The 27,201-nt window shown below is 42.2% G+C and overlaps 1 protein-coding gene across 1 annotated transcript; it reads left to right on the forward strand.

Moving 5' to 3' along the window:
- On the forward strand, positions 1-26,951 carry IDS (iduronate 2-sulfatase). Its single transcript, XM_079124313.1, has 9 exons — positions 1-261; positions 937-1,073; positions 1,693-1,870; positions 4,702-4,790; positions 7,107-7,307; positions 8,899-9,069; positions 15,316-15,442; positions 18,487-18,660; positions 22,320-26,951. The coding sequence occupies exons 1-9, from the start codon at positions 156-158 to the stop codon at positions 22,790-22,792; spliced, it is 1,656 nt and encodes a 551-aa protein (XP_078980439.1). The 5' UTR covers positions 1-155; the 3' UTR covers positions 22,793-26,951.
- Positions 26,952-27,201: the final 250 nt, after the last annotated feature.

Raw genomic sequence — 27,201 nt, forward strand, 5'->3', positions numbered from 1 at the left:
CGCACTGGCACTGCAGTAGAAGCCCGGGCCTGTGGGCCCGCGGCGGCCGCGTCGCGCTGTCTTCCTGACAAGGCACCTGTGGCTGCAGCGGCAGCTGTCCAGGCTTCCATCCTCAGACCATCACTGCCGCCCTGAGCGGCGGCGCAGAAGCAGAAATGCTGTCGCCGTTTCCGCCTGGCTGGCACCTGCTCTGGCTCGGCCTGGTCCTGGGCTCAGTCTGCGCCGCCCTGGAAGCAGCAGCGCAGGCGAACTCCACCACAGGTGCCTCCCGCGTCCGCCCTCCCACCTTCCGTCCATTCTTTGCTCCTTCCCTGCCCACATCCATCCCTGCCTCCCTCTCCTTCCTAACCGTTCCTTCTAGCTATCCATCTATATCCCATTTCTTACCTCCCCCCAGATTTTCACTCCTTCCAACCTTCCATCTTTTCCTCATCTTTTGATGCCTCCATCCATCTGTTCTACCTCCCTTCCTCTATGCATTTTTCTGCCCTTTCCTCCATTGTTCCATCCCTCTGTCAATCCATCCTGTTCCCTCCCTCTGTCTTTCCAACCCTCTGGCAATCCGTTCTTCCTTTTCCTTCACTTCCTCCATCTTTTCCTCTTCACATCCTTCATCTTTTCCTTTCTCTCTTCCTTTTGCAATCCTTGCTCCTTTCGGTGGTCCATTTAACCCTTTGTCCATCCTCTCTCTCCTTAAAGTCTGTACCCCCTCTCTCCCAGGCTTGAAATTATGGCAAAACCTAACCTTACTACCCAGAACCCAGGATTCCTCTTTACATCCAATTCCAGCCCAGGCTGAGACCCAGCCCTGGTTTGCCCACACCCGAGCTGGATTATCCAGGTGCAGGAGCCAGACTTGAGTCTCTCAGTGCCCTAGGATGAGGACTTTCAGCATCAGTGCACATGACTTCACCTAAGCCCCTCCCTCCTGTGCAGGTGCTCTGAACGTCCTTCTCATCATTGTGGATGACCTACGCCCATCCCTGGGCTGTTATGGGGATAAACTAGTGAGATCCCCAAATATCGACCAGCTGGCATCCCACAGTCTCCTCTTCCAGAATGCCTTTGCCCAGGTAAGTCTGGGAACTTCTAGGCATGGGTATGTACCTCCTTGTACACTTAGGGTTGGTGCATTTCAGCTAATGTTGGGTGGTGCTGAGCGTGCCAGGTCCCTGCTTGAAAGAGGGAAGCATATTCTGGAAAATGGTGGTCAAGGAAATGTGATTGTCCATGTAAGGAATCTTGTGCTGCCTCACCTCATTGGGTGGAGTGTGCCCTGGCTCTAAAATGTTCAGGGCCCTGGCCAGCTTTCTCCTGGTAGGGGGCACTGCCTGGTGCTACAGAATGCCACCCATGGGCAAGGGCCAGCCAGACAGCTATGGTGACCCTCCTCCCCAAGCCCCTTTTCAGGAATGCTTCCAAGAATATCGCCCACTCTGGGTGACTGGGGACACTATCATTGGAGGATACAAGCATCTGCTTATTTGAGGGGCTGATTATTGCCTTGTCTTGCCAGAAGGAAGCAATCTCTGACACCTGGGTGAGGCCCAAATCCCTCTGGGTGGCTTTGAGATCTGCATGACTCAGTCACCAGGCTGTTGCTGAGGACCTGGGGAGGTTGCTTGGTTACCCTGGAGATAGCAGACACATTATGCTGTGATGATGTTGACCTGTCCTTCTGCTCCCTAACAGCAAGCAGTGTGTGCCCCAAGCCGCGTGTCCTTCCTCACCGGGAGGAGGCCTGACACCACACGCCTGTATGACTTCAACTCCTACTGGAGGGTGCACGCGGGAAACTTCTCCACCATCCCCCAGTACTTCAAGGAGAATGGCTACCTGACCATGTCGGTTGGAAAAGTCTTTCACCCTGGTACTGCTCCAAGCCCAAAGTCCAAGTTCTCTTGTTCTGTGCTGAGTGTGGGAATCCCCTGCTGGGTATGGGACTGTCTCTGTAGACAGCTTTTCTGGCTGAATGCTTGCACTTCTGCCTTTCTAGAAAAACCACTTCTCAGCTTGGCTTCAGTTCTCAGCCAAAGTGAAAGAGGGTAGTAAGAGTCTAGCTTCCTTTTGGAGGCTGGAGGTGGTGCTCTGGGGCTCCTCTGTCTCCTCTGGTGGTAGAAGGGTGCTGGGTGGGGAGGTGGTAGTGCTGTGAGTCCAGCTCTTGGCCTGCCCCTCTGCCCTGTGGGGTCCCTGTCTGTGAAGGGAGGGTGGGGCATGCACATCTGGGGAATTCCTTGTAACCAGTGATACTGTGTGGGCTTGTGTGGTGAAGGCACTGCAGTTTGGTGTGTCTTATTTCCCACTCTCAGTGAACAATATCAGAGTAGGAGTATAAACTGCTACCTGAGACCTGTAGGGTACCAGGGACTCTCACTCTCCTTTGGTACTGGGGGTTGATCCCAGGATCACTTTACCACTGAGCTATTTCACCAGCCTTTTTTTATGTTTGTATTTTGAGTCATGGTTTCACTGAATTGCTTAGGGCATCCCTCAGTTACTGAAGCTGGCCTTGAACTTGGAATCCTCCTGCCACAGCCTTGTGAGTTGCTGGTATTACAAGTTGCATCTCCACACCTGGCTATACAGGCTTTAATACCAAAATTAAAATGTCAAAGCCTAAAAAAAACCTTTTTTTTATTTGTAGAAGCAATTTATGATTACACAAATGGAAACTGTAACCTAAAGAATATAGATCACTTTTGTTTCCAGCATCCTAAGATAGGCTACATTTTGATGCTCTCCTTATTCTGGGCATATTATTTTTTTCTGATTTTTCTCATGTGTATAGGATTATATCCTGAGTTATTTTAAATATTTCCTCTTAATTTTCATAAAAAATCATTTTTAATGACAGTATAGCAGTCTAGCATACTGTACTTTTTTGGGTACCAAGTTTTTTTTTTAGGTTTCCATTGGGATGATCATCCTAGAAGCAGATTGAACTGCTGATGGGCACTAGTACCAGGATTCTGGGCACCTGGGTTCTAGTCTCAGCACTGCCACTTCTTAGCTCTATGGCTTACATTGGGAAAATTGTTTATCCTCTTTGAGCCTTGGAGTCCTTATCTGAAAAGCTGAAGTTTTAACTATCTTGACCCTCCCAGAAGAGCATCCCAATGTAGATTGTGAATATGGAAGGAAAAGCTTCATGGGGTTTGTAGTACTTATCATGAGGCTGGGTGACAATGCGAACATTTTCGGTAGCTTTCTCTTTGTACACTGGTTATATTAGCAATCTTAGAAATCTTCTCCCAGAGGCTAGCTGACTAGTCCAGATTGAGGATAGCATTGAACTGGGCTAAGTCAGGCCCATTTTGAAAGTAACTTTGCCATGAATCATATTTTCTAGTCAAAAGTCCTACATTAGTCAGAGTTTCTGCGGTTTCATAGTCACATCACAATGCTCTTTGCCTAAGAGGGAAGTTACAGTTTTAGATAGAGAAGGAAATACAGCAGAGGCAGGAGATTGGGCTTCTGGAAGGGAGGCCAGAAAGGCCTGAGTGAAATTGCTTGGCCTCCTTCCTTATGATTGGCTTTTGGGCTCTGAATGTAGTATCCAAGTTTGATCCCACAAGCTTGCCTGTGGTCAATCCTTTAGGAAACACATTTTTCAATTGGGCCTGTTTTCAACACCTATTCTGTCTGAATTGGGCTTGCTCAAGAATGGTGGTACCAACCACTGAGTGCCAAGAACATACCACTTACTTTGCTGGCCTCTAGTATAATCCTATCAATAGCAAACAAGGTTTTTATCATCATCTCCATTTCCTTAGGAGGAAATTGAGGCTTGCACAGTAGTTTACCCAAGGAGGCATAGGTGCTAAGGTACAGTGTCAGGATTTGACCCCAGGTCTGTCAGCCTTCTGTGTGCTCTTTTTGCCATCCTTGTTGTGTCACTGGGCCCTTTACTCAGCACCCCTCCAGTCCTATGTCCTTTGGTGCTCCCTGTTGGAGCTCTAGTGTATTCCTGTGCTGGCCATGCTCTTTCTGACTTGGTCTTGCCTGTGATGTCTCTGCTTCTCCTGGCTAACTACCACAGGCAGCACTTCCCTTCAGATAGCTTGCAGACCTTGCTAACTTCTAAAGACCCTCTTTGACATCCTTCAGTGGACCCACCTCACTTCTGTGTCTTGGGGCTCCCTTATAGAGCACTTCAGTCAGTCCGTCCTTTGATTTTTTTTTTTTTTGTAAACTGTAAACTTCTAAGCACTTGATTTTGGAGTCTGAAGGCATGGGTTTGGGTTCTGGGTTACTTACCTGATGTCTGATTGGCACTGGGCAAGGTACAGACCTCTAAGCCTCCCTTTCCCCACCTGCCTCATGGTGGTGAGATTGCTCTGCTGCTTCCTACATAGGATGGGTGAGAGGCTCCAGTGTGGGTTCTAAGGAGGTGTGCTGTGCTGTAACAGCCTGGCTCATCTTGTCCTTGTGGGTCACTTCCACAGAGCCTACTACAAATCTCCAGGGCTTAGGGACCAGAAAGTCAGATGTTCCTGATTCAAATGGAGACCTGTAGAGTTGTTGTTGTTAGGGATAGTTCTTCATCTCACCTCAGTTCCTTATTTTATAGATGAGGGGGAATGCAGTCCAAGAGCGAAAGTTCTACTTCCCCAGTTGTTGACAAAAGTTTGATTTTGGGAGATGAGGCATTAAAAACCCTTCATGTGTTATTTAACAACTTTCTTCTTCCCTTCTTTCAAGGTGTATCTTCTAATCATAGTGATGATTCTCCATATAGCTGGTCTTTTCCACCTTATCATCCTTCCTCAGAGAAGTATGAGAACACTAAGGTAAGGTTATGAAAGGGTCACTGGTCTGGGGAGAAAGCACTTTCTTTTTGTCTAGAAAACAAACTATTATGTATACTCCGTATACTTCTAAGCTGGTTTTTTCATGAGTTTTGTGGGTTTCACTTATATTAATGTCTTGCTAGAGACTAAAGTTGGCATATTTTAGCGTTAGGCCCAACAGGAATAGTGGCTTCATTCTAGAACCTTAGGCTGTAGTGTGTCATACTCACTTAATTGTTCCTTGATGCTTACTCCAGATGAGCCTCTGTACTAAGGATTATAGAAGGTACTGAGACATGGGAGGGAGAAGGGGGATGGGAGCTCTGGAACCTAAACCCAGAATGGTACAAAGGCATGCTGTCTGCCTGCCTGTCTTGGCCCTAGTGCATGTGTTCAGCTGCTGAAACTTACAACAAAGGGTTTAACATTTTAGAGCATTAGAAGAAAAAGAATCTATAAAGAAACTTTGTCTTGGTTTGGAGGAATCCTCAATATAAAGGGCAGGACTGTGAAAAGACATGCGTCTTTGAGATGGGGCAGTAGTTGACATAGCTCCTGGGTCTTTGTGGTTTGGAAATCATGGTCAAAACTGACTTTGGTCTTGTGGCCAGTATGACTGCTTTGGAAAATGAAGTGGTTTCATTCTGTGTGTGGTGTGGCCGAGGATCTGGAAATTCCTTGAGCTGTCACCTTATCCACTTAATGCTAACCCTGTTGCTCACAAGCCTAACTCTGTCTTTGAAATCGAAGATGTTTTTTCCCTTATTTTTTTTCCTATTGAGACATAATTCACATGCCATAAAAATGTCCCTTTTATTTTTATATTTATTATTTGTTTTTATAGAACTGGGGATGGAACCCAGGAGTGCTTTAGTAAATAGATATATCCCCAGCCATTTTGATTTTATTTTCAGACAGGGACTACATACATTACTAAGGTTGGCCTTGAATTTGCCATCCTCCTGCCTTAGCCTCCTGAGTCTCTGGGATTACAGAAAAAACTGTCCCTTTAAAATCATATTTTTAAGTACATCCACAGAGTTGTATAGTTGTTACCCAAACCAAATTTAGACCATTTTCATCAACCCTAAAACAAACTCTGTACTCATTACCAGATACTCCATATTTCATCCCAATCCCTAGTCTGTGACATCAACTGATTTACTTTATTACTCTGTAGATTTACCTATTTTGGGTATTTTATATAAATAGAATCATATAAAATGTGACCAATTATATCTAGATTATTTGGTTTTAGCATAATGTTTTTGAGGTTCAACCATGTAGTAATACATATCAGTACTTCATTATTTTTTATGAGTATGTAGCATTCCATAACACCACAGTTTATTTGTCCATTTATCACTTAGTGGATATTTGAGTTCTTTTCACTTTTTGGCTATTAGGAATAATGTTGCTATCAACATTTGTGTTTTTGTGGACATTTCAAAACATTTTCTAGCCGGGCGAGGTGGCAAACGCCTAATCCCAGGGGCTTTGGAGCCTGAAGCAGGAGACCATGAGTTCAGAGCCAGCCTCAGCAAATTACCAAGGTGCTGAGCAACTCAGTGAGACCCTGTCTTTTAAAATACAAAATAGTGCTGAAGATGTGGCTCAGTGGTCGAGCACCCCTGAGTTCAATCCCTGGTACGCTCCCAAAAACCATTTTCCTGGGTATATACCCAGGGATATAATTGCTAGGTTATATAATAAATATGTTTGTTTTAGGAATTATTGATGAATAATCTTTAAAAGTGGCTGTACCATTTTACATTTCTACCAGCAATGTATGAGGGTTTCAGTTTCTCTGAATCCTTGCCAAAACTTGTTATTTTCTGTTTTTAAAACTTATCTCCATCCTTGTAGGTAAAGTGGTATCTCATTGTGGTTTTCATTTGCATTACCCTAATGATTAATTATGTTAAGCATAGTTCCATGTGCCATTAGCCATTTACATATTGTTTTGGAAATATGTCTATTCAAGTCCTTTGCCCATTTTTAATTGGCTTATTTACTTTTCATTGTAGAGTTGGAGATAAGATTTTTTTCTAATAATTAGTTTACTTGGGTTTCTTTAATGAGTCATGACTTGGAGACAGAGAATCAGCAGTAAGAAGCTTAACTGCTGTGGATTTCTGTCTCCTGCCTGGAAAAGAATTACCTCTCTGGTTTAGTTCTACTTCTGATGAGCCTATTCACTCTGTATGACTAACAGCTAAGGGCCTGGTGATATGAACATTAAATCTCTGTGTATAACCTTCATGGTTTCTATTTCTTGCATTTAAAATCTGATGTTACATCATTTTGTTTTGAAAGACATGTAGGGGGCAAGACGGAGAACTCCATGCCAACCTGCTTTGTCCTGTGGATGTAGTGGATGTGCCCGAGGGCACCTTGCCTGACAAACAGAGCACTGAGCAAGCAATACGATTGTTGGAAAAGATGAAAACATCTGGCAGTCCTTTCTTCCTGGCTGTTGGGTACCATAAGCCACATATCCCCTTCAGATACCCCAAGGTGAAGAGCTGGCTGAGGGCTGATCCAACAGCTACTACAACTGTGTTATTTGTTGAGGGAGGGATTTGTGTAGTGAAGGTAACTACATCTTGCCATCTCAAGTTACAAGGGATGCCCAGTGGGAGCTACCTAGTATGCACAGTGGAGTGGAAGATAGGAGTCAGAGATCAAAGCCAAGTAGTCTTAGAACATGTAAGGATCTTATAAGAAATGCTTGGCTTTCTAATTCTCCCCACTGGAGGTTTTATTTCCTTTCATTGAACTCAGTGTGCAAATGTTGGGTGGGATGATGAGATCATAGAGAAGTGAGCCAGACCACTAAAAGCCTACAAGAAGGGATGGTTTTCGGGACATGTTTCCAGGGAATGTGAAGCTGTCTTCACCAACTGCCTTCCCTCTTCCCCATGAGCCTTTCAGATTAGACGCCATAACCACAGGATACTGCATTGCTTGTTGGAAGCTCAAACCCTATTGCTTGTATAACACTTACAGCATGTAGTAGTTTCCTTTTTATAATCTTTTTTGGTTTTATCTATTATGTTTTCCTTGGGCCTGAGCAGCTCAACTTTTTGACTTCACAAAGGCTGCCCCTCACTTGTAATGAGAGCAGAGACCAGAAGGTATGCTCTTTGATGTTATAGGTATCTTATTTTGACTGACCTAGGGTATCATGCCTTCCTAGCAGGAGCTGTCAACCCTCTTGATAGAATTATGAGACTTGCCTCTTCTTCTTTGCAGAAAGTAGTTGACAAAGCCGACCTGGCCATGAGCCTCTGAAAGGCCTGCTTATAAGGCTGGCCCTTGGTAGGCATCTGGGGACTTTGATTTTGGGAGTGTTGCCACCATCCCCAGAACTCATAAGTGTAGCTCACTATGCCTAAACTGTTCAGGTGAACATTAAGGTATATGCTGAATCCCTGCTTTCCTTTTAGGAAACTAGACTTTTGGTTTGTTCCAGCTTAAGAGTACCTACATGATCAGCCCCAAACCACATCGAGTTGCTAAGGCTTTGATGAGCTTCCCTGTCTGGCAGCATTTTATACATGTTATCACACACCTCATTGTTGAGAGAAGAAAGTGCATTTTGTGTGACTTTTTGGGGAGAGAACTCTAGAAACTTGTTACTGTTTTCTTCTAGATTTTGCCTCATGAGCTTTTTCCCTTTGTCAATTGTTTCTGGTATCTTTTCACTGTAATACACCATAGCGGTGGGTGTGGCTATATGTTGAGTCCTGTGAGTTGTAGAGAATTACTGGGCCTGAGAGTGGTTTGGAGAACCCAGAACACCTCATCACACTTCTGTGTACTGTAAGTGAAATAGGACAAGAACAGAAGGGCATCTGCCCATATGAGGGAAGAGATATACCACTGCTTGGTTTGTAGGAAACAAAAGTTGCATGATTTCGTTGCTTTTGTCATCTCATGAGGGTGACCTAAGGCCTGACTTCAGGTAGGGGATGAGTACTTGGGGCCATGATGTAAATGCATCTCAGGCTTAGAGAAAAGGCCATATAAACACCTAAAGAGCTATAGCCTTGTGCCATTGCTAAGAGAGTGACAACCTTGTGGCTCCATGTGTTTTTTCCCCAAGGAATTTCAGAAGTTGTACCCCTTGGAGAACATCACCCTGGCTCCTGATCCTCAGGTTCCTGATGGCCTACCTCCTGTAGCCTACAACCCCTGGATGGATATAAGGCAGCGGGAAGACGTCCAAGCCTTAAACATCAGTGTGCCCTATGGCCCCATTCCTATGGATTTTCAGGTACAAAGAACATATTTCCAGGATGTATCAGGCACTGGTAGCATTGGTCAGTTCACTTTTTTCAGTGCAACATCTACTATTCCTTTCTTAATATCTTATTAAGAATTTTTATGCACAGTGTTTTGCCAAGTGCTGGGTGGGAGGTGTTCTGTAGGACATGGACAGTACTGGGTGGATCAAGAGTCTCCTGGCCAGTGTTTCAACTTCCAGAGAACAGGGAATCCAGAGATTTGGTGACTTGCTATAGGAGGGATGGGAGTGAGGAAGCAACCTGGGTGAATGTCCCTAACTATGGGAGATGCTGTTTAATGTAAGTTATAATTCATCAATTATAGCATGTTGGCAACTCTTGAGCAGCCCAGAAGGCTCAGTTTGCTGGTACTGGAGGTTCCCTCTATGGGAAAGCCTAAACTGGCTCCTGTCACTCTCGAGTTGGCTGGATGAACTGAGTCGTGGCACAGAGGTAACTGGGTGCCATCATGGCCAGTGCTGCCCAGCTATGATGACTGATATCCCTTTGCTATGATAGGGGGAAGAGCAGCCACAAAATTAGAATTGTCATGCTGACTCATCATCTACCCTCTCTCCCATGTGAATGTAAAAGACATGCTGACCAACATCCTTTCCAGAATCCTCCATGTAGAGCCCTTACTTTACCACATAAATGCTGAGGTGGGTAGGCTATAGTGAATGGAACATGGTAATGTTTTCAAAGTGTGTTTCCTGGAACACCTGCATCAGAATTGCAGGCTTGTTGGAAATAAGAGTCATAACCCACCCAGAGTTAACAGAGTCAGAAGCTGGAGATGGAGTCTCAAAATATACATTTCCCCAAAAGGCACATCAGTGATTCAGATCCACTCAGAAGTTTGAGAACTATTGTCAGAGATTATAGTTTAAACCTAAACAAAACCAACTCATACAGGTAATTCTTGCTATTCAAACCCATGTGACTTCCGAGTTTGCACACCAGAGTTTCAGAGGTGAGGTGTGTATGCTCCTCAAATCTATTTGATTCCTGAGCTTCCTGATAGCAAGTGGTAAAAGTTTGGAAAGCAACAGATTTGTCAGTTTGTTTGTTTTCTAATATTGCATCTCTGGGATCTGATAATAAGATGGCTCAAATTGTAGCTCTGAGGCTGTGTCTGGAAGCCTTATTAGTGACAGTCACTTAAAATGAACCTTTGCAATGGACTGGGTGCTGGGATGGATACCGGGTACTGGGATGGGTACTGAACATTTATTTAGGCCATCTGCTTTGGTCCATATGGGAATCCAGTGAGGTGCCTGCCCCTTCTATTGTTAGGTGAGAAGACTAAAGGCAGAGAAATGACACTGGCCTCACTGCATGATGTTAGCATCAGGTGGAACTGGGTCACCCCAGAGAAATGTAATTAACCCCATGGTTGGGTTTTTCACTTCCAAACAGTGTGGGTTCAAATTCACTTTCTACCCCATACCAGTTGTATGAACTCTCCTGAGTCACTTTATTTCTCTGAGCCTCAATTTTTTTATCTGTGAAATGGAAACAGTTTTCTGCACTAACACCAACTTAGGAAGTTTTCAGGGAGGACTAAAGAGTATATGTGGAAGCATCTAGGACAGTACCAGCTACATGATGAGTTCTTCTTAAAGTTTTCCAAGTCCCTTCCTTGTACCTGTGTCTGTTCGACACGTAGCAGAGAACATGACCCAGAGGGAACCCTGGTTTTCTCAGGCCCTGCTGCATTAGATGTTCATGTCCAAGCCCCATCTCACTTCTCTCTTGAGTCTCTCAATTCTGGGCTCTCTTCAGATCCAGCCCAGTGTCCTCAGGTGTTTGCCATCCTCCATGCCTGCTCCTTCTTTGTCACCATCCTTACCATGACCCCTTCAACTTGCAGCTCCCCACATACCTCCTGAGGATTGCCAGAGTGTGGACTTTCCCTTGATAGGCTCTGTCTAGGTGGACTCTTGGCTTTGCTTCTCCCCTGAATCACTAAGGTCCCATAGCTGGCCACTTACTGTTCTTGCCAGCCCCTTGGCACACTTGTCCATTCAGCCTTGTCCCACATGCAGTATTCTGATCATGAGACAGTCCAGCATGAGGGCATCTGGAGACAATTCACACAGCCATGAGGCAGCAATGCACTCAGCTGCCCATCTGCTTGTCTTTTCCTTGTTCAGTTAGTTTTCCCTTCCCATCAACTTTACCTGCAGCCTCTATGTCTGCTCATGTCACTTACATCTTTATTGCAGTTTCCCCCCAAAGGCTTATAGTGACCCTATAGGTTTCCAAAACCTTTTCTTTAAGGGGGAGATCAATATTAGCAGTGCCCAGTTCAGACAGTATGCAATCCTACACCAAATAGCTCCTATGAGGACATTAAAAATATTGTCATAATAAACAGAATGAGTTCAATTATTATCTTCAGTATAACAAACAGATTTGCAGTAAGGTCTGCAATTTCTAATGGAGGACAAAGGATGCGGAGGGGTGTAGGATATAGCTGTTAATGGGATAAGAAAAGAATATATAGAAGTTCTAGATTGTAGAAAGAGTGAGTGTAATAAAAAGAAGTTGGTTGTTAGCATGCAAAAAGGGAGAAAGAGACTTAGGGAACAGGTCAAGAAAAGGAAAAGAAAGCAAGAAAAGTAAAGAAGTAAAAACTTAAAATTTTTCAATAAGGAGAAAAAAGAAAATCCACACTGTAACAGTCATATAGTATTCAAACCTCTCAGTCTTCCGTAGCCTGATGCATGAGAGGTACCTGACAATGAGCTTCCAGTCTCCAGCAGGTGTCTCAGGATGGGATTTGCCCCACCTAAAGATGGAAGATACAGCTTCCAGGATTATCCAAGATGGCTGGTCTGGCTTCCAAATGTGTTGGCAAATGGAGAGCTGCAGCTCGGGGTGTGGGTGTGGTTGGCTGGAGGTCCTGGAGGTGGGGTACGGTTGGTCAGGCAGGGGTCCTGGAGGTGAGGTGTGGTCGGTCTGTTTGTGGGATCCTGGAGGCGGGGTGCAATCAATCAGTCTAGGGGTCCTGGTGGCGGGGAGCAGTCAGTCGATGTGAGGGCCCCAGAAGCAGGGAGTGATCGGTCAGGCTGAGGGATCCTGGAGCCGAGACTCAGTCAGTCCAGTCAGGGGTCCTACGGAACCTGGCTGTTGTCTCAAAATGGTGGCAGCCATGTGCAACCAAACCTGCAGGTACTGTGAAAGTGAACTTCCAGGCAACAGCAGGCAGCTGGCGCTCCACTGGCGGTCTACGGTCAGTTTGCTGACTGCTGTCAGAAGATCGGGATGTGAACCTCGGGTAGTGGGTGATGGATAGGTGAAAGGCAGGCGATGGACAGGCAAGAGGCAGGCAAATGGCAAATGATAGGTGCCTGACAGTAAGCAATCTGCACTCAAAAAGGCGTCAATATGCTGGCGGACTGCAGGTGATTGCAGTAGACAAATGGGGTAAACAGCAGGGGATCGATAAGCAGCAAAAACTGCCTCACCAAGAAACAGATATCCTCTGCTTGAAACCAGAGTTACTGAGCAACAAGGAATGCAGCCTCCCTCTAGTCTGCATTCTTGGATCTCCCCCTCACTCACATCTTTAAAAAGTACCTTCTCCTTTGCCCATTCCTGTTTCTCCTCTTTACCTGCTTTCCCCTTCCCTTCTTTTTGCCCTTCCCCCAACTCACCTGGGCTTTAAGCAAGAGTAAGGTATGTTCTATTCTGCCTGTGTCCATGGCTTCCTTGTACATTTGTTCTTCATTCTCTGCTTGGGTTTCTGCCTTCCCAACCTGCTAAGATCTCTCAATTGAGTGATTGCTGACCTTGTTGGTAAATAAAATCCATCCTTGTTGGTCTTGACCTTCTTTGAGCTCTGTGCTACTTTCTCATCATTGATCAGCCTCATCTCTTCTGGAACCTTTTACCTCCTGGGCATCCTTGCCAGCCCTCCTGGGCCCCCTCTGCTCCAGTCTCCATGGCAGGCCCCTGTTTTCCCCCATTTACATGCTGTCCTCCAGGGTCAGTCTAGGTCCCTCTCTTTTTTTCTCCTTCTTACCTGTGTGACTCGTCTGAGACCTGCTGACAGTTGACTCCTAGAAATACCCCTCCAGCCCAGGCCTTGCTTCTGATTTTCAGACATGCATGTTAACCTACCTTTGAAGGCCATTCCTAGGAAGGTGACTATGGAGACTTCAGCTCCAAAGATTTTCATATAGTCAGGCTACCACTGTGTTCTGTCTCTTCTTCCTCTTCCTCCTCTTGTATCTCCCTGCTCACCACATGCCTGTGAATCATGCCACTAGCTGAATGTGAAATCTAGAGTCACCCTTGGACTACTTATCCCTTCCCTTGCCCTGCTTCATCCCCTCCTCCATACCTGCTTGTTCTCCCCAATTTCCTCTCAAATCCACCCAGTTCTCTGGATCCTTCAGCACATCTTTCTGGTCCAGTGCAGTGGGTCTTGCAATGTTTTGTTCACTCAACAAGTTGTTGAGTACTTCTTAGGTATCCAGCAGTGATCTAGTGATACTTGTCTAAAGCCACTGGAATTTGTATTCTGGGCTATTGCCAAGGACTTTTATTAACCTGTAGCCCAAATTGCATCACCTCCTCACCTTGAAAGACTCCAGAGACTCCCTTGGCCTGCAGCCTGGGAATGCTGCTACCTGGAGGGACCTACTAGGTCTATTTCATCTGGCTCTGGCCTACCGTTTCAGTGTAATTTCCCTTCCCTGCCCTCTCCTGTTATTCTTCAGCCCTAGGGATGCTCTGCTTTGTCATGATTCCACACCATTCCACATCCCCCAGCCCCTGCTTAGAACATTTTACCCCCATTTGTTTGATAGCAAACACCTCTTCTCCAACGTGAAACCTTCCCTACTTTCCCAGCTAGACTTGAGGACTTACTGTCCTGTGCCAACCCTGGGCTTCACCAATGTTGTATGTGTTGTTTCTCACTGGTCACTTGACTCACTGGAGTTGAGAACCATGCCCACTTATTTATTGCCTCATCTCCAGGGACCATCAGAGGAAGGAGGGAGTACCCTTGTATAGGGCACAGACATTCTCACTGATGTCTTTAGTCTCCAGTAGGATGGAAGTGCTCCAAGTTACAGACTGAAGACTGTCTCCCAGAATATATAAGTAGGCCAGAATTCAGACTAATCCTTCTAGAAGATTGGATGTGTATCTGTTCCCTTCATCACAAGTAGAGATTGGAGCAAGTCTCATGATTGCCCTTACCCTAGCAGTGATGAGAAGCTGGCAGGTCCAGCTGATAATGTTGAGGCCATACATGTAGCAGAGGCTGGGGCTGTCTGGTAAGTTAGCAGCTCCCTAACTTCTTACCCGTTGGTGAGGGGCAAAGGGGGATTCATCTTTTTCATTAACATTTGTGAACAAGCCTGGGGGTGAGTCAGCCTAGGAGGGGCTGATGGCTTCTTTACTTCAGGGTATGACCTCGCTGTACCTAAAGTCTCCTGGGTGGAGGGACTGTGACTGCTCCTCTCTTGTTCTTCAGTTACTCTTTCTCCGGCCTGTGGAGAATTTTGGAGAAATAAGCTACATGTGAAAGTTGTGGCACAAAGATAAGCAACTGCCATCTTTTGCTAGGTGTGAAAGTGGTCAGAGCACTGACTCAGGATTGTTGCTGTGGGTTAAATTGTGACTCCCAGCAGATACACTGAAGTTAGAACCATAACTACAAAAAGGCCCAATCTTCCCCTAGAGCCATCAGGCAGAAATCTCCCTCCCTACCCCTTGACATCAGATTTCTAGCCTCCAGAGCTGGGAACCAATCCATTTCTTCTGTATTATGCCACCCAATATATGGTACTTTGTTGTGGCAGTCAAAAGAAATGATTATCACTGAGTTGTATCTTTGGTGCTCATCTCATCAGAGGTTGTGGGGCCTATGCATGAATAGGCTGGGAAATCAGTTGCTCCATACACATTCATCTCCCGGAACCCACCAGAATATGTGAGGGAGACAAAGGAGTAGTAGATAGCATCCATCTTCCATGATATGTGTGGTAAAGTGAAAACTGGCTCACTTAGAAATGAATCTTCGGACATGCAGATTGTGTTGACTCAGTGGGTGAGGGGATGCATGAGGTAGGGTGTGTTATTTGTTAAATGAGGACATCAACAGAGGAATTGGAACTGGGAGAGATGCTCAGGTGGACATTATCTCTGTGTATACCACAGCAATTAAAATTGCTCTCACTCTCATTATTGATTTTTTTTTTTTGTTTTATTTGCAGCGGAAAATTCGCCAGAGCTACTTTGCCTCTGTTTCCTATTTGGATACACAGGTTGGCCACCTTTTGAGTACCTTGGATGATCTTCAGCTGGCCAACAACACGATCATTGCATTTACCTCTGATCATGGTAAGCATTTTTGAAATGCCCTCATGAGTCACTCAGAGCATCTCAAATTTCCTGTGAAACATGCTTTTTAAATTTGCCATATACATGGGCATCTTCTATTTTTTGTGAGTCAGCAGTACCCTGAGTCTAGGTTCTTGGGGTGTTTTTTGATCAGCTCGTTAGTCCTGGGACCTCTGTCTTGGATACTTGGGGGTGGAGGCAAGCAGGGGGTGACTGTAGCAACTTTACTTTTCTTTGTGCACTCAGCAAGAACCTTTCATTTGTGTGGAAGCTCATCTAATCACCATTGCTAACCTTGAGGGTTAGAAGACCTTTAGGATATTTTGGGTGGGGTTGGAGGAGAATCCAGAACAGTCCTGGGAGAACCCAACAAGGCCCTCAGATCTGCTGGTTTTGATATGTCTTACCCCTATCCCTACCACTCTTTCTGTCAAGAGACTGGGATTCTCAACTGTTTATATCTCCTAAGGCTGTTTCCTAATTTTTCCACATGTAGAAATGCTCTTTAATTTGAAAAATGTGTTCTTTAATATGAAAAATTTTCAATATGCCCAAGAGTGGAAAATAAAACAACAGCTCCTACATTTTTCCCACTAGTCGCAGTCTTGTTCATCTCATCCTTACCCACTCCTTCTAACACAGAATTTTTTGAAATAAATCCTAGATGGTTCTGTTTTCCAATCAGTATTTCTAACAACAGCAACAACAAAAAACTCACTGCCTCTTTAAGTGTAACCATAACACCATTATTATACCTAGAAAAAGAAAAGAAAAGTAGTTCTTTCATGTTGTCAAACAGAAAATGGGACATAGTAAAATCATAGTATATTCTAATTCTAAAAAGAAAAAAGGATACAAAGCATATAATACAGGGCCAGAATGCCCTATCCTGTTACGCTCCCTTCCCAGGACTAAACTAACAGGTGCCATCAAATTGGGGCTCTGATGTGTACTTTGTACACATACATATGTGGGGATAAACACATACAGATGTTTGTAACATAGCATATGATAAGACGTTATTGGTTATACTATGTGTACTGTTATACAAACTTTTTTAGACTTATTTTTCCTACTTAACAATATCCTCTCTCAGCGGCCTAACTTTTCCTTTGTAAAGGTCTGTTGTATTTCATTAGATAGGGTGATGTCATAATGTTTCACATATTCCTAATGCTCTTCTATCCACTTCTTACCCCACTTCTCAGTGCCCAGCTTCCTCTCTTATTCAGACATACTCTTTGCTGTGAGGCAGTTGCAGTTGATTACAGTAAACCACCTCAAAGCACGCTCCTGGGATGTCCTGCATCAGAACCACCAGAGAGCTAGTAAAACATGATGGTTTCTGTACATCTAATCAGGAGCTGGCATGTCTGAATATGAGAGTGGTCAGCAGCCTCCCATCTAGCTCTTAATTCTTGGGCTGCCCCCTACTGTCTTGCCCTCATGCTAGGGCTCTGGGGAAAGAGCCAGAAGCCTTCTGAGCTGCCTTTCAAGGTCCTTGGTTTCTTATTCTTAGTATCAACGTGAACCCTTGGGACTCTCGCAGGCTTGTGTTCTTTCTCAAATATTTGCCCCTGGCTATAGCAGACCAGATTGAAACCTAGCACAAGACTGATGAATGTGTTCTTGTAGTCAGGCAGTCAATAGCTATCCATTGAGTGTTTGCCAAGTGCTAGGCCCTGTATTGGGTGGGCTAGGGGTACCCCTGCATGGTGCCAGAGAGCCTATTATGACCAAAAGAGGCCTGTGGGCTCCAAGTACCCATATTTGGGGATTCCACAGAGAACTTGGCTGGGCCTTTTTGTAGTTATGGTTCTAACTTCAGTGTATCTGATGGGAGTCACAATTTAACCCACAACAACAGTTCTGAGCATCATTGACTACCTTTAGAGTATCTGAAAATCCCTACCTAACTCCAGCCAGAGGGAGGGATGGAGGGAGAGCTGGTCAACCCTCCAGCTACAACAGATGCTCAGAACCCTTGAACATTTATAATGGACATGAACTGCTTTGATTATTGATAGGTGAAAGGTTCCTTTCAACTCTGGGTTTTCTTAGGAGAACTCTTTTGACTCAGAACACTTTCCAGCCCCATTGCAGAATTTGTAGCCCCAATGTCATCTGTGTATTGAGCCAGCAAATTTTTGTGCTGGACTCTGCACCATCCTCTGTGAAATTCCAGCAGATATGACTATGATGGATAAAATACAGATTCATTCCAATGCCTTATTGAATCCACCCTCATCAGCTTTCAGTGTCTTTGGTTGTTTTCCAAATACTGCATGTATAGTCTGTGTCACGCACAGTTTTTATATCAAAAAGGGTTCTCACAAAGATAGGGAATTCCCAACTTGGAATACGTAAACTATCTTTTGCAAGGGTGTTTTAAATCAGTGTTAAGGGTTGTTTTTAATCAGGGTTAAGGATTCGAATCTAAAGGTTTGCTTTTCTCCACATATGGTACGTCTTAAGAAATGTGCAAGATATTCTTGTTTTATGCCACAGTACCATAACCTCACATTTTGGTAGTACAACCCCAAATGTGTAAACTTGAGCTTGTGGGTCATGAGTCAAGAGACAGATGGACACAGGACAGGGAAATGGTGACACTATAACTTTCAGGGTCCCCATATAGTCAAGAATGAACCGCTGGTGATATAGCTGAGTGGTAGAGCACATGGAGGTCCTGGGTTTGATCCTCAGCATTAAAAAAAGAGCCTGTCTTGGCAGGGGAGACTTGTCCACTTGGGGCCCATTGGTTCCGCAAAGCCTAATGTGGGTATATATTGCTAGCTCCTTGATAAATAAGATATTTTACTTGGGAATTTAATATTTTTTTTTCCTTTTTAATGGTCTCATCATTGAGGACATATGTCTGACTTTGAATAAAGCAACATTCAGGTGAAATTCTATAGGAATTTCCATGAAGGGATGAGATTTTACTTTTGGCCTTTACAACAGGAATTCAAATGGTAGCTAAAGTAAATAAATTGTGATCTGGTTATTCATTTCCTGTCATTCTGTGTTTTTTTATGATCCAGGTTGGGCCCTTGGTGAACATGGAGAATGGGCCAAATACAGCAATTTTGACATCACTACCCGTGTGCCCCTGATGTTCTATGTTCCTGGAAGGACAGCTTTGCTTCCAAAAGCAGGAGAGAAACTTTTCCCTTACCTCAACCCTTTTGATTCCACCACAGAACTGATGGAGCCAGGTATAATATACACTGAAGTAATGTTGCCTAGCTAAGAGTGCCTTTAGTTTACATGTGAACCACCTCATTGAATCATAGGCCGCAGACTTACATAATCCCCCTTCTGGTGTGTGTTAGAATTCCTTCTCAATATTTGATCTGCATGTGCTTCCTGAGCATCTCTTATGCTCTGGGTCAGGGAGGATTGGCAGAGCCAGAACTGGAAAGTATGGCTTGTGTCCATGAGGGGTTTCAAGGGAGGTAGGGCAAAGGAACACGTGTCATTCCCAAGGTAGGGAGGGATATTGTAAGGTAGCAACAGCATGCTACAGAGTATAGAAGAAGGGGCTGACCCTCAATGGATCAGTGGTATCCTTAACCTGTATACTTTTGTCATGGATTCGGTCTTTTTTAAGGGGAGTATTTTCCCTTTTGGTAGCTCATTGAGCTAGTGAACCACTGGATTTGCAAAATGTACTGTTGCATATCAGAGGCAAATCACTCACTCCAGATGGCATTTGTTCTTTTTTTTTTTTTTTTTTTTTGCGGTGCTGGGGATCGAACCCAGGGGACTTGTGCTTGCAATGCAAGCACTCTACCGACTGAGCTATCTCCCCAGCCCTTAAAGAGTCTTTTTCCCCCTCTACCCCCTCACCCAGCATTTGTTCTTTTTGGAATTTTTTTTTTTTTCCATAAGCCAGGTTTCCCATTTTGGGACTTACACATTTAATCCATCTTTAGCATCTAAGACTTGTACTGTACTTTATATTGATTCCTATTTAAATTTATCTTGGTTTTCATCATTCTGGCCTTTCTGGACCTTGGGGTTGGCTATTATACTGCCCTATTTTATTTCCTGCACATTTAATTTTTGGGCAATGCATCCTCTATCTTCTTTCCCATTATTGAAAGGGTAAACAATTTACAGGCATGATTTTAGCCCTTCGTCTGCTGGGAGAAATCTTCCGACAGGTAAGATTCTTTTTTGAAACTTTTGTTGGGACATATTCACCAAGTTGTAAATTCTGTACCTGTGCCACCATCCATTTTATCTCCAAATTTTATCTCTAACCTGTATTTCAAATTTCATTTCCAGTAGCCTGTTCTACTTGGCTAGTCTTACACGCCTGGAGGTGAACATTTAGCTCTTTCACCTTAAGCCTTGCCTTTGACACTGTTCTCAGGAAATGGCCACAAAAATTACAGAATCTTCTCAATCTTTCTTTCTCTCATATGTCATATGTGATAGGCAGTCCATCAGCAAGCACACCACTTTTTGTTTAGAATCTGTTCCTTTCCCTGTCTCACCATCTCCTCTGCCAACATCTTTCCCAATCAACTGCAGCACCTTGCTGAATGGTCTCTCCTTGCTTGTGCTCTTGATCCTCTAGAGTGTTTCCTTCTCAGAACAGCCCAAGTGATCCCTTTCAAACTCAAGGCAAGGGGCGGGGTTGTAACTTAGTGGTAGAGCTCCTGCCTTGCACGCAGTGAGGCCTTGGATCCTGGATTCTATTCCTAGCCCTCTTCTCCCCAAAAATGCCAAGGCAAGTCTTTCTATAGCCCTGCTCAGGAGCCTCCTGTGCTCTCATTTCACTAGTACATTTTCTCACGGTGGCTGACAAGGACTTAAGTGATCTGATTCCTCTCTTTTGGATAAGCATCCAGGCCAATTTGTCCTATGCATTGTCCCACACTCTAGATTTGTCTCTTTGTTTCCTCATGGTGAATATTTTTGATCAGGGTATTACATTTGATGTTGTATTCTGTTACCACAGTGTGGAGCAACTTATGGAAGTTTGTGCCATTGTTAGTGATACTCAGTCTGGTCACTTGGTTAAGGTGGTGGTAGCAGCAGCCAAATTTTGCCATTGTAAAGTATCTTTTTAAAAATCTTTACTTTTTCTTTTTATTTTACTTACAAATCAAGTATCTAGAAAATGAAATTAGGCATTATTAAGCAATCTCTTAACTATCCAAAAAGGCCAGAATGATAATGCAAAACCAAGATCATTTTCTTTTTGCAGGGTGGTACTGATTGAATTCAGGGACACTCAACAACTGAGCCCCATCCCCAGTCCTATTTTTTTTTTATGTATTTTATTGAGAGACAGGGTCTCACTGAGTTGCTTAGTGCCTTGCTTTTCCTGAAGCTGGCTTTGAACTCACAATCCTCCTGCCTCAGCCTCCAGAGCCACTGGGATTATAGGCATGCACCACTGCATCTAACACAAGATCAGTTTTAACAGGAATCAATGTAAGATATAAAGATAACTGCAGACTTTAGATTTTAAAGGTGGATGCAACACAATGAGATACCATTTCTCATGCTTTTGGATAACGTTGAGAAATTGGAACACTTCTGAATTAGCAGCAGGAATGTAAAATGGTATATAGCTCCTGTAGATAACAGTTTGGCAGTTGCTCAGAAAGTTAAACAGAATTACCGTATGACTGAGCAGTTCCACTCCTAAATATATATGCCACAGAACTAAACACAGGTATTCAAACAAAAATTTGGACAAGAATGTTCATAGCAGCATTGCTTACAATAGCCACAAAGTAGAAGCAACCTAAGTGTCCTTTGACACATGGGTGGATATACATGATGTGGTATATGCATTCAGTGAAATATTATTCAGCTTTGAGAAAGAAGGAAATTCCAACATATGCTAAAGCATGGATGAACCTTGAGGACATTATTCTAAGTGAAATAAGTCAGACACAAGGGCCCAAAAACTATGTGATCCCAGTCATATGCAATATCTAGAGTGGAGAATTTCATAGAGATAGAAAGTAGAATGAGGGTTGCCAGTTTCTGGGGGTGGAGAAATGGGGAGCTGCTGTTCAGTGGAGGCAGAGTTTCTGATGTATAAAATAAGAAGAATTTTGGAGATGATGGATGGTGATTATAACACAACAATATGAATATACTCAATGCCATTGAACTGTCCACTAAAAAGTAGGATGATAAACTTCATGTCTTATGTATTTTACCATATTAAAAGAAAAGATGTGTCGAAAAGTTATCCAGGGAGCTGGGGTTGTGGCTCAGTGGTAGAGCGCTTGCCTGGCATATGTGAGGTACTGAGTTTGATCCTCACCATAATGTAAAAATAAATTAAAAAAAGGTTTTGTGTCCATCTACAACTAAAAAACTTTGTATTTTTTTTTAAATTTTTTTTGCGGTGCTGGGGATTGAACCCAGGGCCTTGTGCTTGCGAGGCAGGCACTCTACCAACTGAACTATATCCTCAGCCCTAAAAAAATGTTTTAAAAAAGTCATCCAGAAAGGGGCAATCTGCGGAGTGCCATTGTGAAACTCCAAATATTACTGATCCTTCATTAACTTTTATCTAATATTTAGAGCTTAAATTGATGAAGCTGACCGGAATCCAGTTATTACACTAGTGGTTCCAAAGGCAGATAGTTTTCAAAAGTGCCAACAGGCTAGGGATGCCTTTATTTTACATTTTGCCATTGGATTGGATGAGTAGATAGTGGAGGGTGAGGTGCTGAGGTAGTGGTGTTTCTAAACTTCTTTTACTAGAAATAAATGTTGTAAACAAACATTCAAGCAAAAAGTAAACAGGTGGAGTATAGATAGGTTCCTTAATTCATCCAGTCTGGTGTGGCAGGCTTCTATAATGTAACAAATTCAGCTGTGTCACCTTCTGTTTCAGGCAGGCAAACCATGGACCTTGTGGAACTTTTGTCTCTCTTCCCCACACTGGCTGCACTTGCAGGACTACCAGTTCCACCTCATTGCCCTGTTCCTTCATTTCATGTTGAGCTGTGCAGAGAAGGCCAGAACCTTCTGAAGCATTTTCAATTCCAGGACAAAGAAGACGATTCATACCTCCATGGTAATCCCCGTGAGTCGATCGCCTATAGCCAGTACCCTCGGCCTGCAGACTCTCCTCAGTGGAATTCTGACAAGCCAAGTTTAAAAGATATAAAGATCATGGGCTACTCCATACGTACCATAGACTATAGGTATACTATATGGGTTGGTTTCAATCCTGATGAATTTATGGCTAATTTTTCTGATATCCATGCAGGGGAACTATATTTTGTTGATTCTGACCCATTGCAGGATCACAATGTATATAATGACTCCCAACATGGAGAACTTGCTCGATCATTGATGCCTTGAGTTTTGCAGCTATGGGGGGCAAATGTAATGTTCTCCTGTTGGAGCTGATGAGAGGAGGCATTAGAGATGGTTATTTTGTCATTACCCATAATATTGTAAGCAGCTGAAGTATGAGGTAATCAAAACATGCTTAAACCATTTGGCCTAAGAGTGTGTGACAGCCAATCCTTTTCTTTTAGTCTTTATTAATTTGTTATTGTTAGATTGGGGCCAGGCTGAACCTTTTCTTCCCTTGTTTTAAACAGTCCATAGCTTAGTCATAATAAGTACAAAATGAACAAACCAAAATTATGTCATACCTTTTTATACCAAGATCATATTAACCAAATAATAACATGTATATACTCAAGAAATAATTTATTTGTGGAATTTAGTACATTTGAATAAGTAACCATATATCAAATTAGGTTCTACCCTAAGTTCTCAATTTTTAATAACTTAACATATTTTAGGTTTTCCAATATATTACAAACATAGAAACATATAATTCACATTTCTTCCTCAATTATAAAGTTAAATACTAATTCTAGAAGCCAGTACCAAAAAGTCTATTTTCAATTTTTGCTTTTAAGATCACAAGATTTCAAAATCCAAAGATAAAATATGCATGAAGCGATTAATGTTATTTCTAAATCAAATAATAAATAATGCTTAGTAGTCTAGAGACTTGAAATTCATGGGAAATTGAGTTAAAACTTTTCAAATGCTTTCTGGCCCCAATAATACTTGGTTAGCAAAAAATATGATCTTAAAAGTTAGTGACCATCTATTAGAAGTCTGTTATTCACAGTGAAAATATTTAAAGCTATAGCTATATCCATGGTTTGACTCACTTAGACTCATATAAATGTTCTTATTTAGGGATGATTGATTATAGATATCCATTTATCTAGGGGACAGGACATATTCTATGTTTAATCGCTTATGAAAAAATAGCAATTCTGTTAAATTCTGAATTATTTTGAGGATCGTAAAAACTTTTCATTAGTATAATAGTAAGTCATTTTCAATCTCCCAGAATATATAGTCCTGTATTTCCTAAATATGAAAGTAACCAGAAAGGCAGGTAATAGTAATAAACTTAGCCCATATCATCTTGAATAGAATATTTATGTCATATTTATAACATGATGAGGCTGATCAACTATCACATCATCAAAAGAATCAACATATTTCTCAATAAATAAATTAGTCTGTCTTGTATAAAAATGAGTAATTTTAGTAATTTTCTCTTTATAAATGGCTCAGTGTTTCAAGGTAAAGGTAAAATAAAATATAGCAAATAGCAAATTAGATTAAGTTACTGTGGTGCATTGAATTGTAACCAAGATGACAAGATATTATATTAAAATCATTGAAATTTCAAAGACTTTTAAAACTAATTAGCTTGTGATAGAGGTGTATATAACACAGTGATCTTCTGAGCAGAGTTAGTTAGGCAACAAGTTTTATTTAAGGAATAAAGGGTCCTATTCATCTCTCCCAATTCCAGAATTTCTCTCCCCTTTGGAAGCTTCAACTTTTATAAATAGTTTCCCTAAGCTTTTTCTTTCACATTATTCATCCTCATTATTGCTCTTTTCATGTGCACTATAACTTTTATGATAGTCTAGAAATTCCTCATGACATATTTGCAGTGTATTTAGGTTTATCTCCTACTTCACAGTTATAATAAGTTTTAATACAGGTTTTAATTTCACATGTGTTTGTCGATCCTGGTTGGCTACAATATGTACACTTAATTTTTCTCACTATTTCCTGAAGCACAGTTTTAGTTATAAAAAAATCTCCAAATTCTGTTCTTGATGAGTCATAAGCTGAACTGTGCTGTCTACTTGGTAGCCACTAGGCATATGTTCCTATTTAAATGTAAATTAATTAAAATTAAAAAAAAGTTAAAAAGAAGATTCCCAGTCACACCATATTTCAGGTGCTTGGTAACCACAGATCTAGAGCATCTCCACCGTAGCCGAAGGTTCCATTGAACTGAGATGCCCTGGATTATCTCTGAATTTGAGCTGGTTTGCAGTCTGTTGGTGAGTTATTCGTGTGAGCTGTTTCTCTACCCTTAATTTGACCACAAAGACTTGTCAGGAGGTGAGCAAAGTATGTTTGGTTTAGGCATAGAGTAGCAAGTTCACCGTGGCAATTGGCCTCTTCCTCTCCAATTCCATCACCATTGCCTCAGTCCTTCTCCCCTCTTTCCCAAGTAGTTTACCTCCCTTCCTCTTTCCTCCCCTCTTCCTAAAGGAATCCATGTGTCTTCCTAAAATCCCTCTTGCCCCTGCCCTTTGAGAACACCGTCAGTGCCTACTATGGGTCTAGACAGACCTCCGCTGAGCAGTCAGAGTCTTCCCTGGCTCCACGATCCCCCTGCCCTTGGCTGACTTTCCCTTGCCTGTCCCTGCCTCCCCCTCCTAGTTGTGTCCCATCCTCTCTTCACCTACCCACTCACAGCCATTTATCACAGCCTCGTCCCTGTGCCCCCACCAAGAGGCTGAAGCTTTTGTGACTTTCTAGACTGTTTTGGGATGAAATGAACACCCCTGAAAGGTCTTGTATTTACCTTATTTTACAAAGGGTGTTTTTTCTAATTATAGATTGGTTTCTAAATTATAGAAAAATAAAAAAAACAGAAATGTAGTAAAAGGTGAAAAAAGTGTGTTTTATCCTAAATAATCACTTACTATCTTGTCTTTTGGGGGGGTGTGAATTTTTCACATTGCTGTGATTACAGTATGTTCTTTTATTCATATTCTCTTTTTTAAAATGTTTTTAAATTTGTTCTAATTAGTTGTACAGGACAGTAGAATGCATTTATAGATTTTGATAGAACATACATAAATGGAGTGTGATTTTTCATTTTTCTTATTATACATATTGTGGGATAACATCAGTCATACAGTCATATATGTACCTGAGATAATAATGTCTGTTTCACTCTACTATCCTTCCTAACCCCATGCCCCTTCTCCCCACTTCATTCCCCTCTACCTAATATAAGGTAACACTATTCTTCCCTATCCCCCCTTATTGTGAATAAGCATCCTCATATCAGAGAAAACATTTGGCCTTTGGTTTTTTGGGTTTGGCTTATTTTGCTTAGCATGATATTCTCTAACTCCATTCACTTACTAGCAAACACTATAATTTCATTCTTCTTAAAAGCTGAGTAATATTCCATCATATACATATACCACATTTTCTTTATTCATTCACCTGTTGAAGGGCATCTAGGTTGGTTCTTTAGCGATTATGAGTTGAGCTGCTATAAGCATTTGATGTGTCTGTGTCACTGTAGTATGTTCATTGTAAGTCCTTTGGGTATAAACCTAGGACTGGGCTAACTTTGGTCAAATGGTGGTTCCATTCCAAGTTTTCTGAGAAATCTCCATACTGCTTTCCATATTGGTTGCACCAATTTGCATTCCCACCAGCAATGTATGAGAGTACCTTTTTCCCCACATCCTCAACAACATTTATTGTTGCTTGTATTCTTGATAATTGCCATTTGTAATCATGAAATTTATGTTCTTACTTTTCCACTAAGTAGTATGTGTGGTTATTACAGATTTTTGCAAAGATACTTTACATTGCCAGTAATATATTTTATTTTATAGTTTTATTGTAATTTACTTAACTTTCTTTCAATTGTTGGAAACTTAGGATATTTCCAAAATTTTCAGTATTATAAATAATGCTGTGATGATCAACTTAGTGAATACAGTATTTTTATGTATTTCAAATTATTCCCTTGGGAGAGTCTCTCAGTGCCAAATTGTCAAAAACAAATCCATATTGTCCTTTCCTAATTCTTTTGCTACCTTAGGGTACTAAAGTTAAAACTAGAGTCAACAAGCATGCAAATTAAAAAAAAAAATACAGCAAAAAAAGCACCATTATAATAATAGGTGAAAGTGAAAGTGATATCCTGTTGTAACTTCTAATTCTTTATTGATGGCCTTTATCATTGTTCACTCTGTATGATTGTTCGGCACTTGCATTTGCTGTTATGTGAATTTTCCTTTAAATTTTATTTATCAGTTTTACTTTTTAAACTAATTGAACAAATCAGTACTTTCCTGTGTGATATTTTTCCTATTAAATATGGAGACCCCTCCCCAATTTGGAGATTGAATAAATAGTAATTTTCCCTTGATTTTTTTTTGTGGCTTGGTTTTATATTTACCCTGTCTCTTCATTCCATTATAAAGAGTAATGTATGCTCATTGTGTGAAACTTGAAAACTGTTTAAAATAGCAAAGATGGAAAAAACCCCACTTCAGAATATGGCTACTGCTGTTGACGTTTGCATTTCCTTTCACTTCTTTTCCTGCCCACCTGCATATGCACAGGTAGAGATAGTTCATCTTTATGTAGCTGAAATCTACCACATATAATCTCTTATC

Source organism: Sciurus vulgaris (genome assembly GCF_902686455.1).
Source record: "Sciurus vulgaris genome assembly, chromosome: X".
Taxonomy (NCBI): domain Eukaryota; kingdom Metazoa; phylum Chordata; class Mammalia; order Rodentia; family Sciuridae; genus Sciurus; species Sciurus vulgaris.

What these genes read in the sequence shown, in the direction of transcription:
- IDS (XM_079124313.1), top strand. Translation starts at nt 156, where the DNA reads ATGCTGTCGCCGTTTCCGCCTGGCTGGCACCTGCTCTGGCTCGGCCTG. An exon ending in TGCATTTACCTCTGATCATG is followed by an intron (nt 15,443 to 18,486) that starts GTAAGCATTTTT and finishes TTTATGATCCAG; the next exon opens with GTTGGGCCCTTGGTGAACAT. An exon ending in CACAGAACTGATGGAGCCAG is followed by an intron (nt 18,661 to 22,319) that starts GTATAATATACA and finishes CTTCTGTTTCAG; the next exon opens with GCAGGCAAACCATGGACCTT.